Consider the following 16428-nt stretch of genomic DNA (forward strand, 5'->3'; position numbering starts at 1 on the left):
TTCTGTGTGGAACAGCTTGGCTCTCTTAGATTGTGGGCACCATAGAGAATGAGAGTGAAGAGCCATCACTGATTTAAATTGAGGTACAGCTGTGTCCTTATTTCATTTCAAAGAGTAATGAAGCAGAAATGCAGTGAAAGCTCACACATTTAGGTGGCTTGGGAACTGAACTGTTTTGGATGTGGGAAAAGCCAGATGGGCCCAGGTTCCCAGTGGGGCTGACACCATTCTCTTGCACCTCCCTTGGGACTCTGTAAGAGGAAGGACTGGGACTCCAGGCCTCCTGGACACTTTCAAGGGTTCTCGTTTTCTTCTTGGCTTTCCTTGGGTTTTCTTATTTTGAGACAGATTCTTATTCATCTTTCTGGTCTTCAGATGATTCTGTCAAGTCAATCTCACATTTGGGGGTGTGAGTGAGGAATTAGATGGAGATAAGACAGAGCAAAAGATGTCTTCTATATTTATTTTCTTGGACAAGATTTCAAAGAGGAAATGTTCAATAGAATTGCAGGCTGTCTAGTTTAAAATTTCAAAGAGAATCTGCTTAAAAATTTCTTTTGCAAATAGATCTCATGATGGAAACAAACACTGAGTTTGTGTTATAATATAATTATAATTGTGTTACAATAGATTAATTTTCACCTGGTGAGCCCTCGGGCAGAACATACGTCTGTGAGTATCATATGGACAAAACTATTAAAGAGGAAGAAATTTTATCAAGTGATAACACAATAGGAAGAGAAGACAAAACTCTTTTCACAGCAACTGGGAGTCTGTGGGATAATCAAAGGAAATCAAAAACCAATGATTTAAACTCCTGTTTTAGTCTGTTAAGCCAGACAGGAAAAATGCAATGTAATTTCAGGTTGTGATATGTTAAAAGTGACATTTTCCTTGCATCATATCAAGCTATTTTTCATGAGCTATTCTTAGAGAAAGCTATATGTATATCGTAAGAGACTAGAAATAAGAATGTTGATAAGATATAGATTTGTTATTTCTCTTCTAATACTCTCAGTTAACCAAGGTTGCCAACATAGGACTTCTTTTTATTAAAAATGCCTTAGTTACTATATCAATCTCTGTGCAGAATATTTGCTTAACTAATGTTGGCTGGTTTGTGGAAGATTCAGATAAAAATAGTATATGATTTTGCAGTTTATATGTTTATGCTGACTTAGGATGTAAATGTATGGATGAAGAGGGCTCCTCATCATTTTCTTTAGGCTTTAGTAAGGATGGAAAATAGGTGGGGAATAAATGGATTCATTCTAATTTTGTTTTATTAGATATGCCTGGTAATGAACCACTTTGGAAAAAATAGGTCTGATTAGTTGTACAATGATATGAAATTTAAAATAAAAAGGAAACTCTGAAAGAAACACATGTAATTTCTAAAGAACCCATTCCAGCAGCTCAATTTCCCACCTGCTCTCATTAATTGGAATATTTAATCAGCCATGATTACTTATGATAGCTATCTTGGAAGTATCAGTGCTGTTGAACTGCTGTATGACTTTGTCAAAAAAATCTTGGTTGAAGCTATTTTTTTCCCAAGGTCTTAAATTATTTTAATATATTCCTTTGAAAAGAAAAAGAAAGATAAGATAACATTACAAAAAGTAGCCTTGAATTTCCTTGAAATATCATTTATATTGGACTTTTCAGGGGATATAGAAAATACTCACTAATACAGTAGGGGGTGTTGATGGGCCTTGGGCAGCTGACTGATTCTGGCACCTTTCAGATAGGGAGGGATTGGGTCCCTCTCTCATCTGGTATGAAATGCACTCAGGAGGATGTGGATCTGAACTTACTGAGATACACACACACCGGGGCAATGGATTCCCAGAATCGAGATAGCTTCACCTTCTACCTCTGGGATGGGGACAACAGATCACCCGCGTTCGACTGTCACATCATCATCAAGGACATGGGAAAAGGTAATAGCATGTCTGCCAGTGTTCATTGGAATCAACTTTTATAACTGGAAGTGAGCTCTTGTAAGTACTCAACATCTGTTTCTTTATCCTTCCTTTCCTCCCTTCTTGCCTTTCCTCCATTGTCCATCTGTGAAATTCCACCATTTATGGTTCAATTCTTGGACTCCTCACCTGTTCCTCTTGGGATCTGTGAGGTTTCTACTTCCTGTTAGCAATCCAGCCCTGCCCACAATATGGCTACCTGCGCTACTTTAATGGTTAGGGGTCTTTTTTGTTTTAAGTAAAATTTTACCGAAGTGATGTGAACTCTAGTTTTATCTTCAGTAAGTGAACTATTATTTGAAAACAGAGTTTCACAGCAAAAATATTTCCAATACAAAAATAATAAAGGAATGGAAATGTATTTTTACTTGATTTTAGTTTTTGGCAGTACTGCGGTTTGAATTCAGGGTTTCATGCTTGTTAGGCAGGTGTTCTATTGCTTGAACCATGCCTTCAGCTCTATAAATGTATCTTTAAATTAAAAGAAATAACAAAAAGGAGCTTTTTCATTGAAAAGTTCGGAAGCTGTTGCTCTTTTCACTTGCTAATACCCTCTTTAGGCATAAGGAAAAACATTATAAGATAATGAGTTTTCTTTAACACATTAAGCAGAACCGGGCAGCTTATAAATGATGAATGAAGAAAAGTTTCTAAAAAAAAAGCTTAGCAAGGGAGAGTGTATGCAAGCCATTGAAGCTCAATGGCTTCACCTTGTGTGAGGACAGCAAGAATCCCACCAGCATCATCTTAGATCTTCAGTATGTGTTTCACTGAGATCCTTCCTTCCATCCTTCCTTCCCTCCCTCCCTCCTTTCCTCCTTCCCTCCCTCCCTCCCTCCTTTCCTCCCTCCCTCCTTTCCTCCTTCCCTCCCTCCCTCCCTCCTTTCCTCCCTCCCTCCTTTCCTCCTTCCTTCCCTCCTTCCTTCCTTCCTTTCCTACTTCCCTCCCTCCCTCCCTCCCTCCTTTCCTACTTCCCTCCCTCCTTCCTTCCTTCCTTCCTTCCCTCCTTCCTTCCTTTCCTCCTTCCCTCCCTCCCTCCCTCCTTCCTTTCCTACTTCCCTCCCTCCTTCCTTCCTTCCTTTCCTACTTCCCTCCCTCCCTCCCTCCCTCCTTTCTTTCCTCCCTCCCTCCCTCCCTCCTTTCCTACTTCCCTCCCTCCCTCCTTCCTTCCTTTCCTCCTTCCCTCCCTCCCTCCCTCCTTCCTTTCCTACTTCCCTCCCTCCTTCCTTCCTTCCTCTTGCTCTTTTCTTTTTCTTTCTCCTTGGTTACCAGGAAGCTCAGAACTAAATCAGATGATTAAGTCCAGTAAATAAAGCTTCCTTCATTATAATTGTCCTGAATTAATTTTCTTTTCATCTTAGTTGATGTTGAAATATTTATTTTTGCCTGTATATTTTATTTCCTTGTTAAATGTTTTCCTTGAAGATGTCTAGTAAGTGACTTTCAGATAAACCAGCTATTACTACAGATGTTAATTTCTCTCTGCAAAAAGTTATGTGCATTATATGCCTAGGCAAAATGGAGTGCAAGTAATACATAGAGCAGACAACTAATGTGTTGGGGTAGGTGACCTTTGTATTGCCTGAGCACAACACAGCAGAGGGGTGGAGCCCTCTTCCATGCAGGTATTTGAGTGCTCTGTGTTGACACTCCCCTCAGAAGTGAGGTGTGGAGGGAATTTTCATGGGCTAGGATTTCATCAACTAGGCTTGAAGATAGTGTGTCTCCCTGTACACATTCCTTGTAGACATCCCAGAATCCTTGATTTCAGGGAAGTTAAGGAAGGCCCCCCTAAAAGAAAGGCAGTTGGGCTGGTGAGTGCCTCACTAAACTCTGCCACAAAAAAAATTGACATGTGATTATTTTCCAGAAGATTTGTGAAAACTTCTGCTTAGCACATGCATTCACATATTAGCATCTTCAGAAGTTCCTCAGTTTTCCTTTGTTTCTTTGTTCATAGCTGGGTTTTATTGCTGTACAGTGTTATATTCTGTTTTCTCTGTTGCTTTTGTTTTACTTAATATGAGTTTTCTTAGGTTTATGAAAAACTTTAGAAGCAAAATTGTCAATCTGTAAATAAAATCACAATGGATAGTTAGATTCAATCATAACCTTACCACTTAACACTTGGTTCCAGCTAAGAGCTCCTTCTTCTGCTCAGACCTGTTTTCTGCTCCAGGATAAGTTCTCACAACACTTTCTCATTTCCCTAGCCTTGTTTATTCAACCTGTGGCCTTAGCATGGTAGGCAAGAGATCTACCACTTGAGCTGCATCCTCAGCTCTTTCATTTTTATCTTGTTTTTAAGACGGGATCTTGCTGCTAACTTTACCTGGACTTGAGATCTTCCTGCTTTTGCTTCCTGAGTAGCTTGGATTACAGGCATATTCCAGCTGGGATTATAGCTGTATATCACCACACTTGTTCATTCTTTCTTTTTTGAAGTATTCATCTGCACATTAGTGGCTAGATTTCAATTTGTTTAGGATTGTCTTTGATTCTTGCATATCATTGTAAGATAAAAGCATAATATACCAAAAAAGATTAATTTTGACATCTAAAATAGGTTTCCCCAATCTTGGCATGGATAATTCATTGATGTAAGGAGCTTCTTTGTGTGTTGTAGAATGCTTAACAGATCCATGGCCTGCACCCATAATGATGACAGCCAAAAAATGTCTCCAGACATTGACAAATGCAACCCAGTGTGACGTGGGTAGCAAAACTGACCCTTATTGGGAACCACTGGTCTATACTTATATTGCCTTGATGTTTTATTTCAGTTTTTTTTTTAACAGTACTGGGTTTTGAACTCAGAGCCCTGCACTTGCTAGTCAGGCCCTCTACTATGTGAGACACACTACCAGCGCTTATTTTAATTTTTTTCTCATGAGATTGAATGTCTTCAAAGTCTTACTGGCCACTTGTACTTTTTAATCCAGAAATGGCTTGGCATTACTTCATAGCTATTTTCTTTTGGATAGCTACCCTTTGAGCACTGATGTGTAAGAGTGCCCTATATGATAAGGAAAGGGAGCAAAACAATACAGTGAGTGGTTTAGAGCTTGTAATCTCAAGTCGAAGTCTATCTCCACCTTTTATTAATCCTGTACCCATTAGCATTATTACTTAGCATTTCTACTTCCTAGTTTCCTCATTTGTCACTTGGGTTATAGGGTAATACCCTGTCTCCAGGACTGATGTGAACACATAAGAGCCCTTAGTCTTGTGCCTGATACAAGTACAAACTCTGTATTTTAGCTAGGATCAGTTTTAATGGGCCTCAGGTAAATGAAAATTGGATTATAATCCTTACTTTGTGAAGCTACATCTTTGATCCATGCATGACCCCTCTGCCTTGCTCATTTACACACTCAGTCATGCATTTTCTTTAAAATTGCGATAAAATATGCTTACCATAAAATGTACCATCTTAGCTGTTTTAAGTGGACAGCTCAGAGTGTAGACTATATTCGTATCACACACTATACTGTGTATCCAACCTCCAGAACATTTTCGTCTTTTTTTTTTTTTTTTCGAAACAGGGTCTGATAACGCAGCTTAGGCTGCCTCTCGAACTCTCAGTCTTACTGCCTGAGCCTCCCAAGTGCTGGGATTGCAGGTGTGCACCACCAAACCTAGCTATGTTTTTATCTGGCAAAATTAAAACTCTACATTTAATTAACTAACAGTTTCTCATTTTCTTTCCATTTAGCCTCTAGTAACTACTATTCTATTTTCTCTTTCTCTGATTTTGACATTAATTGCCTCATGTAAGTGAAATCATCCAGTCTATATCTTTTCTGTGACTGGCTTATTTTATTTTGCGTATTGGTCTCAGGTTCAACCATGCTGTAGCATGTGCCACAGTTTTCCTCCTGTTTAAGGCTGAACGCATACTCCATTGGATGTCTTTCTCACGTTTGGAGGGACATTTGGGTTGCTTCCCCTTTCTGACTATTGTGCATAATAGTCAGACATGGTGTAGACACATACCTTCTTTTCAAAATACACAGTGAACTCCTGTGCAGCCACCTCACAACAAGACCTGGCTGTCCATTAGCAATAATGATCTGTGTGCTCCTCCCATCCTTGAGAAAATCACCATCCTGAATTTGGTATTATTTTCTAATTTTACTTGCTGTCTTCTTGACTTACTCACACAACTGACAGTGTTAATAAACTATATCTGTGTTGCTGCCTGCGGCTGTATTCATTTTGCTTATTGCACAAAGTTCAGCTGTATGAATAAACCCCTCACTGGTTGAAAAAGCATTTGGTTGTCCCCAGTGGTTTCAATGATAAGCAGTGCTACAATGAATTTTTTGGTACCTGTCTCTTAGGGTACAAATGCAAGTTCTCTTTAGTACACAGCTGGGGTAGAATTGCTAGGTCAAAGCAAATACATAGATATTCAATTCTTTACAAAAATCATTCCAAATTGTTTATCAGTTTATATAATTATATTACTTCCACAGTTGTGGGGACATTATCTAGATCTATATCCTCTTTAACACTTGATTTAGCCAGACTTCTATATCTTTGCCAAAGAGTCATGAAATGGGAATTTATTGTGATCTCATTTTATTTCCACAATTATTAATGAGGTCAAGCATCTTTGTGTATCTTTATTGGCCATATTCTTATGCTTGCTCTTCTGTGCCATAAATGCTCATTCTTTTTGCTGTGTTATTTTATTATTAATAGTTATATAAGGCTTTCCATCTCATGTTTTTTTGGTATACTTTGGACTTTGTCTTTTACCTTTATTGACCACAACCTCTTCAACCATGCAGGTGACCTTGTCATTCTCACAAAACCACTCATGGTGTCTAAAGGTGACAGAGGTTTCTTGACTACCACCACTCTCCTGGCTGTGGATGGAACAGACAAGCCAGAGGAGCTGCTGTATGTCATCACCTCCCCACCACAATATGGCCAGGTGGAATATGTCCGCTATCCTGGGGTCCCCATTGCCAGCTTCAGTCAAATGGACATAGCAGGACAAACAGTCTGCTACGTACATAAGAGCAAGTCAGCTGTCCATAGTGACAGCTTCAGGTAAGCCTCACAGAAACTTTTCTGAACCCCTTCCTGCAGTAGAATATACAAGGGTTATGTTAATGCGTTCCCCTATAGTAATGATTTTACTTTGTATGTCTCTCATAGCATCATGATGTATACCTTAAAGATACATAATAAATTATTTTTAAAAAAAAGAAAGATGAAGGGAAAAGTAGGAAAACAATTACACCTTTTCCAGCTCTGCCATAGCTGTGCTTTCAATCCACTGCCCAGCTATATGAAGACCTGTAATTAAAATAGCAGCAGCAAAGCAGGGGTCTATGATTGAATAAATAAATGTAACAAGCAGATCTAAATGCACATTCTCAGAGGAATGTAAAGGACTGAGGACCAGAGCTAAGGGTAGACATAGGAAAGTAATCTCCCTCTTTCCTGAGGATCTTTTTCTATCCAAGGCAAAGGCATTTATTAGCATAATAAACTTGGCAGAAGCAGTCACCTCCTTTTGACACAATGTGTTCCTGTAACTGTATCATAAATCATGTTGTCACAAAGTGGATCATATTTCCCCATAGAAGCAATGTTATAATTGGGGACTGTGCACCTGCTCAAGGATTTTGTATCAAATAAATGATTGGAAAGAATAACAATCTGGTGAAAGGCAAAGACACAACATTAATGAAAATCTACGTTCATTTAAAATATAGAGATTTGTTCCAAGTCCCATAAAGCAAGAGAAACTCTAGAAGATCTATCATCTGGGTGCTCTCAAAGTTGGCCTGACTTGAGGTCCTTGATAAAAATACAGGTCTCCAGGCCATGGGTGACCACTGGGAAAACTTGGAGTAGCCTTTGGGGAACCATGGTGCCTCATCCCACCCTGAGTTTTACCAGTTGAGAAGGAGGCTGTGAGAGCATTGGTTTGTCTGCCTCATACCCAAGGCTTCTGGCCTTGCATTCAAGTTTTCACCATGTCCAACACAACCTTCCCAAGAGCACTATAAAAGAACAAAAAGTCAGCAAACTCCTGTATTAGTCAATGGGTTCTCATAAGTTACCAAGTATTACCAGTGCACCCTTGTCCAAATACCTTTCTTCTCTAGTATACTTTTACTATCTAAAGTCAATATGCCTGTTCTGATGAATGCTTTCTAAAAGTGAGCAAAAATTATTTTGTATGCCTTTTGAGTGTTTACCGTGATTTCTGAAAGATGATCTGGATAGTCCAAGGAAGTGTTAAACAAAAACATATAGGGAAGCTTGAACTAACATCTTTTTTCTATTGATAAATGTCCTTTAGCAAGCAGAAATCATTTAATTGATCCATGTCTTAACCAAGTCTGTGCCTGAGTGTTGCTAGGCATTACCTTCAGCATCAGATGAGGACGTCCTCTTCCAGCTGGTTCTTGTGTTGAGCAATGGTGTCGTGTTCTTGTTAAGATACAATGCAGGATCCCTTTCTTCCTCTGTGACTCACAGCTCTATGGACTTCCTCAAGTTAGCCCTATGTGCTGTTGTCCCCTATTCTATGAAATGGGGTGATGCTTTTTGCACCTGCCAAACAGGGCCATTTGGAGGGTTAAATAAGTTTGTGCATGTAAAGTACATAAAACAGTACCTGGTGTTAGAAATATTGGGCTGCTGTCACCATCACGAATCAGACTGTTCAAAAGTTGTTGGGCAAGGCAAAATTTACTTCTGCAGAAGGGTGTGCCTCCGACTGGAGTCAGGCAAGCAAGCACACTGGGTGGAAAGACCACCTCAGTTTTCATCTCTAATGCAGGACTGCCCCTTGCTCTAATGGAGTGAGCTCAGGTTCACAGTCTTCATGATTGACTAAGGTAGAGGTTTGGGAAAAGAAAAAGAAAATGTAGATGTTTGGGGAGAGTATAGGGGAAGAGCAGACATGACTGGAGAGCATGGACATGAAACTTAATTTGGTTGGTGTACACAAAAACAAAGGGGTGACTCATAAGGCACAGAATTCTATGATTCCAGAGAAACTGAGGCCTGAAATGACTGTTTGACCTGAAATGAAAACACCAAGTATATAATTAACCCGTGAGTCAAAGAGAGCTTGGGACAGGTGAGCAGAAATTCCTTTGGACAACGGTTATCTGTAAGCCAGCAGTTTGACTTTAGGACATCCAATGACAAACAATTCTCTGCTGAATGCAGATGCTTTGCAGTTAGGTAACGTGCCACAGAGCACATGGGCAATTGGGGAAATTAGCTAATATCCACACAATGACAGACATATTCCACAGTGTGGTATCAGGCATCAGGGAGGGGAGTGGTGTTTGAACCCACAACTCTGAGATGAAGAGTCTCATTCTGTACTGACTGAGCTAGCCCCTTGACAGAAAAGACCCCATTTAGTTGACTCTCATACTGGCACAGAGGAAGAACTAAATACAGATTAGCTACTATCATTATTACTGTTGTTGTGGTTACTTACTGTGTTCTTTCTGTGACCCCTACTTACCTTCCATCTTTCTAGCACCACGCATAGTCTGAAGGAGGAAGATGTGGTAGAGAAGAGCAATGCATGTTCTTTTCCTCCCTTTGATAATGGAGGCCAAATGCTTCTTGGCTACCTACATGTGTTATCATATCCAGGGCTTTTCATTTTACACCGGCTTCTGGAGCTTCTTGCCTCTCTCTGTTCCTACTGTCTCAGTCAATGCCCCCAAGAGAGTCTGCTGAGACAATGTTGGAGAAACCAATGACTCGGCCAGAAAGGTCAGTCAACGAATGTGTATAGATGTTGAGAAATGAAGGTTAGCTTATGTGAGAAGAGAAAACCCAATCTCTATGTGGAAAGATTGGTAATATGTAGAAACTTCCTAATTTGCATCCCGAGAAAGTCATGTTACATGACATTTAAATAATTGTGTATCCTAGAGATGTCTACATTTCCAGATCCTCAGAGAATTGCCTGGGAGAATTACAAAATACAAATTCTTCTGGTTGTTTTATATACTGAGCTTCAGGAAAAAGGTTTTCTTTTAGAGAAAAAAAGAGTCTGTGCCTCTATTTTCTGTAGCTAGTGATTTGTACCACCAGTGGTACAAAAATGCGAAATGATGTGGAATGGGAATAGGAAATAACTAAATAACAGAAAATCAAGAGAAACTCTGCCCTACACGTTCTCTTCATCCTTCTGATTGGCTCAAGGAGGAAGTCTCAGGTTGGTGCAAATATGTCTTTACCAGCTCAGCATTTTCTATTTAGGTTTCCCCTTTTAAGAGAGTGCAAGCCTCCAGCTCAAATCCATTGGGCAATAATATTTAGCTAGAATTAAAAATGTTGTCTTGTAGTTTTGTGGTATTTACAGAATTAAGGTTTTGGTGTGCAAAACCTTTAAAGTACATTTATTGAAGTAAAAAAGTAAATTGATGTAAAGCAAAATAACAAATACCAAGATTACAGTTAGTACAGGCATATGGTGAAAATGATGAACGGGCCTTTGAATGACTCAAGATTAGGAAATAGGCTACCGGGAGAAACAAACCAAAATTGGAAAGCATTGATTGGGTCTAATCCCTTCATGTACCTGTAGGTAAACCAGCATTGCTTGCACACCTGCAAGCCACCAGTGTGCACGCACTGTTTGTGTTTTTTTTCCCTTGAGCCTTACCTGACTACCTTGAGAGAGAGAAATCTTTGTTACTATCTTATACAGGAGACAACCAAAGTTTCAAAAGGCAAAGGAAGCCACCTAAATAGATGCAACTGGATATCAGAGCTGAGTTTGGGGCTAAGAGCTCATTTCCAGTGGAGAGTTTTTCTATTACACCATGTTGTTCCAGGAATTTGTGGGGACTCTGCATTTGGGGAAGGAACCACGTTCATGTATCCTTCTGCTTTTTGGCCAGCAGTTTTACATATTTATAATGGAAGAGCTGAGCATCTGCCCAAGGTCTGCATTTTAATCTTGTCATTTCCCTAACCCAATCACGGACCACAGCACTGTTTGTCAGGTGGCACTAAACCAAAGCTGAAATCCTGTTTTAATGAAAGTGTGATCATGGTGCTTTTAAAAAATTAAATATATGCAACCAATTTAATCACCTAAATTTATGTTGCTTGCTGTTAAATTTGGCAAGGAATTTGGCTGGGTGGAAGAGATAAATTCTGTGGTTGAGGATTTTTTTCTCTCTTCCCTTTTTAATGTAAGCTATGGCAACATTAATTAAACAGGGGAGTTTAATGGTGAGATTTTACCTTCTGCAAAAATATTTTGTGAATCATAAATTTCTCCTGCATTGTTTGGTGCTGCTGGCCTGGAAGAGAGGTTTGGCAGCACGCTGCAGGACAGATGACACAGAGTGATTAGCAAGCTGACTTCAGCTGCTGGCAGCCGGGTACTAAAAGAACATGCTAATGTCCTCCATTTTGACATGCCGGCTGGACTTTTTTTTTTTCTTCCTGAGGAGCTAGCTCTATTTATGATTCCATTTTTATCTTTTAAATGCCATGACAGATGGCAGATTCTTCATCCAACTCTATTGCCAGGAAATGCAGAAAGCTCTTGGAAGGCATTGTGGTAATGGTGAAATCAGACCAGGCAGACACCCCAGACAAATCTGAAGTCATCCCCAAAATTTCATGAGAATGGTGGTCATCTTGGCTGCGTCTCTCCTCTGAGGGGTGTAGTAAGGGAAATGAAAGAGAATGAACCCATGAAAGAGTTTCCACCTCCATACAAGCCAGCGTCCTCCCCTCAGACTAGATACCAGCATGGCAATGGCACTATTGTCTTAAACCTTGAGAATAGATTTGCAGGACTTGGGGTGGGGAGCATTTGGAAGATCATCTGGTCGACTTTTGCAGACATGAGCTGCACTGACCTTCTTTCATTGGTCTGCTAGCTTTATTTTGCCTGGGAACCCAACCATAACTTCTCTCTCTCTCTCTCTCTCTCTCTCTCTCTCTCTCTCTCTAGCTCTCCTCTCTCTCCACTCATGAAAGTAGAATGATGCATTTGATCCAGTCATGTTTAGAAATTGCATCCTTTTCACCCCTAGCTTATTAGCTTTAGGTCAGCACAGACAGCTGCCTCGGTGTCCCAGCTGGGAACACTGGCCGCAGTAAACATATTTCTTTCTCTTCCATGGTCCCTGGCCTGCTTGCCCTTGTCCCCATCTGTCTGATGGCAGGCTGCCTATTTCCAATGTGGTCAGATCCGTTCATCAGACAGGGAGGAGTTTGAGATGGACAGCCTGGATCACAAGACAGCTTCAGTGTCCTCACAGAGGTCACCCATGCACAGAGTAAATGTGGCAGTCCTAGGGCAAAGCTTTGAGGACCCCATCTTGAAAGGACATTTGCTGAATGGAGTCTCCAAAGAGTTAGATATTAAAAATGGCTGCCTCGGACAGAACCTGGTGCTCACTCAGGCTTGCAGGGAACCTTGTTGTTCCTGATTTTTTTTCCCTTTTCACTTTTGTCTCCTTCCTTCTCTGCTAATATTGACAGGCTTCTAAAGAGCACAAAATTGTCAACCCCACAATTTATGCTAATATTAAAAACACATGTCCTTTGGCCTGTGTTGATGTTGCATTATCAATGACTGATTTTAAATTCTCTACAAAAGCACATTTAATGTTGGGATCCACTAGGGAATACAGAACCACTTTGTATGTGCAACAGAATAAAATGGGCAGTGCAAGTACATTCAGGAGGAGTAAAGTGGGAAAAAGCACATAAAGTCTTCTCCTTAGCTCATGTTTGGTCAGGAAATAGAATCTAGGGAGAGGGGAGAATAAGGAAGAGTACCAGGAAAAAAATAGGACAAACTGATAATTCCATGGGAGGCTTTGCCTGAGAAACAGAGCAGAATTTTTATGCCTAAGAATGCATATAATTTGACCTTTGGATTTGTCAAGGTGACTAAAGTCAAAACTTTGAAGAACACAATTGTTTTTCCACATGTGCTTCTTCCTTCCTTCTGTTTTCTTCCTTTTTTGTCTTTTTTTCCTTTTTGCCTTTTCGCTCTCTCTGTTTTCCCTTCCCTCCTTCCTTCCTTCTTTTTTTTCTTTCTTTCACAAAAAAACTAATTTTATAATACCTCATGTCATAGCAATGAAATTGTCCAATTTGCTTAGAATACATTAATTAAAGGTTTAGCTTTACAAAAGGAAAACTGATTGGTTTGTTTTAAGGCAATTGATTTTTCTTCAATCTACAGTTCTACAAGTAACTCACTGCCATTATTCAAACTGTGCAAAATCATGCTGTAGGAAAAAAAATTACATTCCTTACAAATCTAGGTATGTGAAATGTCAAAATTTTACTTTGTTATATTTCTCTTAACCATTTTAACTTTTGAGATGTAGTGTACTTATTCTGTGTTATCGCCTCATACATTTCTTGTAGGCAATCTTAGTGACTAGTTAATTAGAAAGTTCAAAAACTTTGCCTTCAAAGGAAAATCTGTAAGTCAGCCAAACTCCTCTCCTTTTATTTTTTGTCTGATTCTTCTTTGCTCTGAGTCCTTGGCTGCTTGTAGGTTGGGTGACTCACTGTAGTCAACTCACCAGGTTTCAGGTTTCTTTATGGTTTGAAGTGAAGCTCCAACCCTCAAACACTGAAAACAAGACACAGTTAGCAAAGAATAAAGAATTTGTTAGTTAAATATACCATATAAACTCCAGGACTTCTCTACTTTAAAAAGAATCTCCAAAGGTAATTTTTATATATTCCAGTAAAACATTGTTTTTAGAGATTTTTACATCAGTGGAATGTGAATGTATTCTCCACGAATATTTCTAACAATTATATATTTGCAGAAAAATTAGTAAGACATAACTGATTAATTCCAAGTACATTTATTTGGTTTGTGATGAATTTTGTCTATGATGTCAATTTCCATTTGATAGTGGTCATTTCCTAACTTTTCGGAGTTTTACTTTTGTGTCTGATTTACATGATTTTCTTTAAAGTAAAAATATGTTGAAGTGTTATAAAATCATTTATAATTGGTGTTATTGTGAGACTGAGTGGAGTGAGTAGAATGTGATTTAGTGATCAATATAATAAAAACACATTATGGTATCACAAACCAAGACTGTAAGAGAGAATTGGTCTAACCTTGAATATGTATCATTTCAGCTTTCTCTTTGTATTGGTGCTCAAGTACCACAACTTTTTTTTTTAATTACTAAAGCAGCATTTATTTAAGAACTCTGTAAGAGCTGAAAGAGGGTCAAAGAATCTGGTTCTAGGACCAACTCCACCTCCTACCTGCCTTTTGATTGCCCACCATGTTTCTGAATCTTTCTATTAAGCAGAGAAAGAATCCTTGTAACCTAGCTCTACATCCTGTAAAAGGAGCAAATATAGAAGCATATGTACACTGTACAAGGTCAGAGACTTGCATAAGGTAGTAGTAGATGTGTCCATCACTTCATGTTAAAGAAGAGTGAAAAGTGTCCCAGAAAGGGACATAAGTTAGGTAAAATTATACAGCTGAATAATGTGATCTGCCCTTTTGGAATTTCCACAAAAGCATGAAGAGACCAAATGAAACAAATTCAGCCTGTTCAGGCCTTTGTTGGCTCCCCAGTTATCAGTCTTTAAAGTTTAGCTTATTACATTCCCACGAAAAATACAGTTGAAGTTTAGAAATATGTAAAATGAACATGTGCTTTTAACTCACATGATGGGTCTAATTGGTCATAACAGTCCTATTTGGAGCAAGGAACTACACTGAGCAGAGACCAGCTGCCTGCTCCAATGCAGGAGTTGTTGAGAAAAATGTTCTTGGATGTAGAATGATCAATTTCTGTGGTATCCAGGGACTGGTTTAATAATTGGCAGATACTCTTCCGAAAGATCTGCCCTTAATTTTTCATGTGAGTCACAACACAACATACCCTTTAGTAAAGGTGTGTATTGTTATCATTTCATTCCAGTAGATGGTGACACACGAATCCATGCTGAAGGCTGCCTTGCCTCTCTTTGCCAGATTTATCATCAGCAATGGACTTTGGACCAAGCACGGGGTGTTTGAGATCACATTGGAGACCATGGACAGATCCTTGCCTGTGGTGACCAGGAACAAAGGACTGAGACTGACTGAAGGCACCATGAGTCTGCTTTCCCCCGACCTCCTTCAGGTGACTGACCCTGACACACCTGCAGAGAACATCACCTTCCTCCTGGGCCAGCTCCCACAGCATGGCCAGCTCTATCTGAGGGGGACAGTGCTGCTTAAACACAGCTTCACCCAGCAGGATGTAGACAGTGGAAAGGTGGCCTACCACCACTCAGGAGGCAACTCCCAGATGGACTGCTTTACTTTTGTGGTCACAGATCGGATGAACCAAGGCTTTGTTGTGGATGGAAGAGTGCGGGAAGAGCCTGTTCCATTCACCATTCAGGCAAGTATGGCAGACACACAGCTCATGCCAGAGATGTGAAGAAAGCAGCTTCTAGAAGATCTAGTTCCTCATTTCCTTCCCTCTTTCATTCAGATATGGATTGTGCACCTGCAGCATTGCCAGGTGCATCAATGTGACTAAAACAACGTGATTCCTCTGTGGTGATGGTACAGGAAGGAGCAAAGACATGGGGTGTTGAGTTAGACAGATTTAGGTTTGAATTTCTGCTTTGCCATTTATTAGCTGTGTGATCTCAAGAGTTTTGTTTTTGACTTTTTTGTTTTGTTTTGTTTTATATTGGGCTGTACTGGGGTGTGAACCCAGAGCTTCATGCTTGAAGGCGTTCAACCACTTGAGTACACCTCTCTCCCCTCAAAAGCGTTCTTTTAGTCTTCTGAATTACTTTTCCTTCTTTGAAAAACATGCCTACAGCATTGTGGCAGGAATTCAACAAGTTGAGATATTCAAGGCACTAGCAGATTGTCTGCAGCGGATTTGGGGTTCAGTTACAAGACAATAATGATGCTATCAGGACGAGATCATTGGTCCATGTTGTCTTCTGGCATTTTGATGATTTTCAACTAAACGTGTGAGAACTTACAAGGCAGCATCGGTATTACCTTGTTCTTATCGTGAAGATTATTAGTAGCAGCAGGTGTGATTTGTCGCCGTTAACTAAAGGTCAGACCCACTTTACATAAATCTCATTTGAGTCTTGTAAAAATCCTACGAGGTAACTTTTATCATCTACGCTTTATAGATGAAGAAACTGAGATTCAGAAGTTAAATACTTTGATCAAGTACACACAAAGGCCTTGTCTTCTGATCCCAAATTCTGTGTCCTTCTTGTGGCACTACACTGCCACATTTGTTGACTCTTTCAATGATTCTTGGAGGGCTTAGTGTGTTTTTCTTCTTGTAGTCAAAACATATGAAGTATGTTCAGGCCCTCAAACCTAAAATCTCTTCTCCTTGGATGGCGTTCACCCCCCTTCTATACACTTCCAACAGCAAAAATATTGTAATTTTGT

The 16428-nt window shown here is 39.7% G+C and overlaps 1 protein-coding gene across 9 annotated transcripts in view; it reads left to right on the forward strand.

Moving 5' to 3' along the window:
• The window catches only part of Frem1 (FRAS1 related extracellular matrix 1), a 148170-nt gene that overhangs the window by 93630 nt on the left and 38112 nt on the right, over positions 1 to 16428 (forward strand). For 4 of the 9 annotated variants that reach the window (XM_074051823.1, XM_074051824.1, XM_074051822.1 and 1 more), the window contains 3 exons: positions 1748 to 1943; positions 6782 to 7046; positions 14983 to 15401. In XM_074051823.1, coding sequence (XP_073907924.1) covers positions 1748 to 1943; positions 6782 to 7046; positions 14983 to 15401 — 880 coding nt within the window. Of the gene's footprint in view, positions 1 to 1747; positions 1944 to 6781; positions 7047 to 14929; positions 15402 to 16428 lie in introns of those variants that run through there. The other 5 variants (XM_074051827.1, XM_074051828.1, XM_074051830.1 and 2 more) reach the window with 5 other exon arrangements.

This window comes from Castor canadensis, chromosome 13 (genome assembly GCF_047511655.1).
Source record: "Castor canadensis chromosome 13, mCasCan1.hap1v2, whole genome shotgun sequence".
Classification (NCBI taxonomy): Eukaryota; Metazoa; Chordata; class Mammalia; order Rodentia; family Castoridae; genus Castor; species Castor canadensis.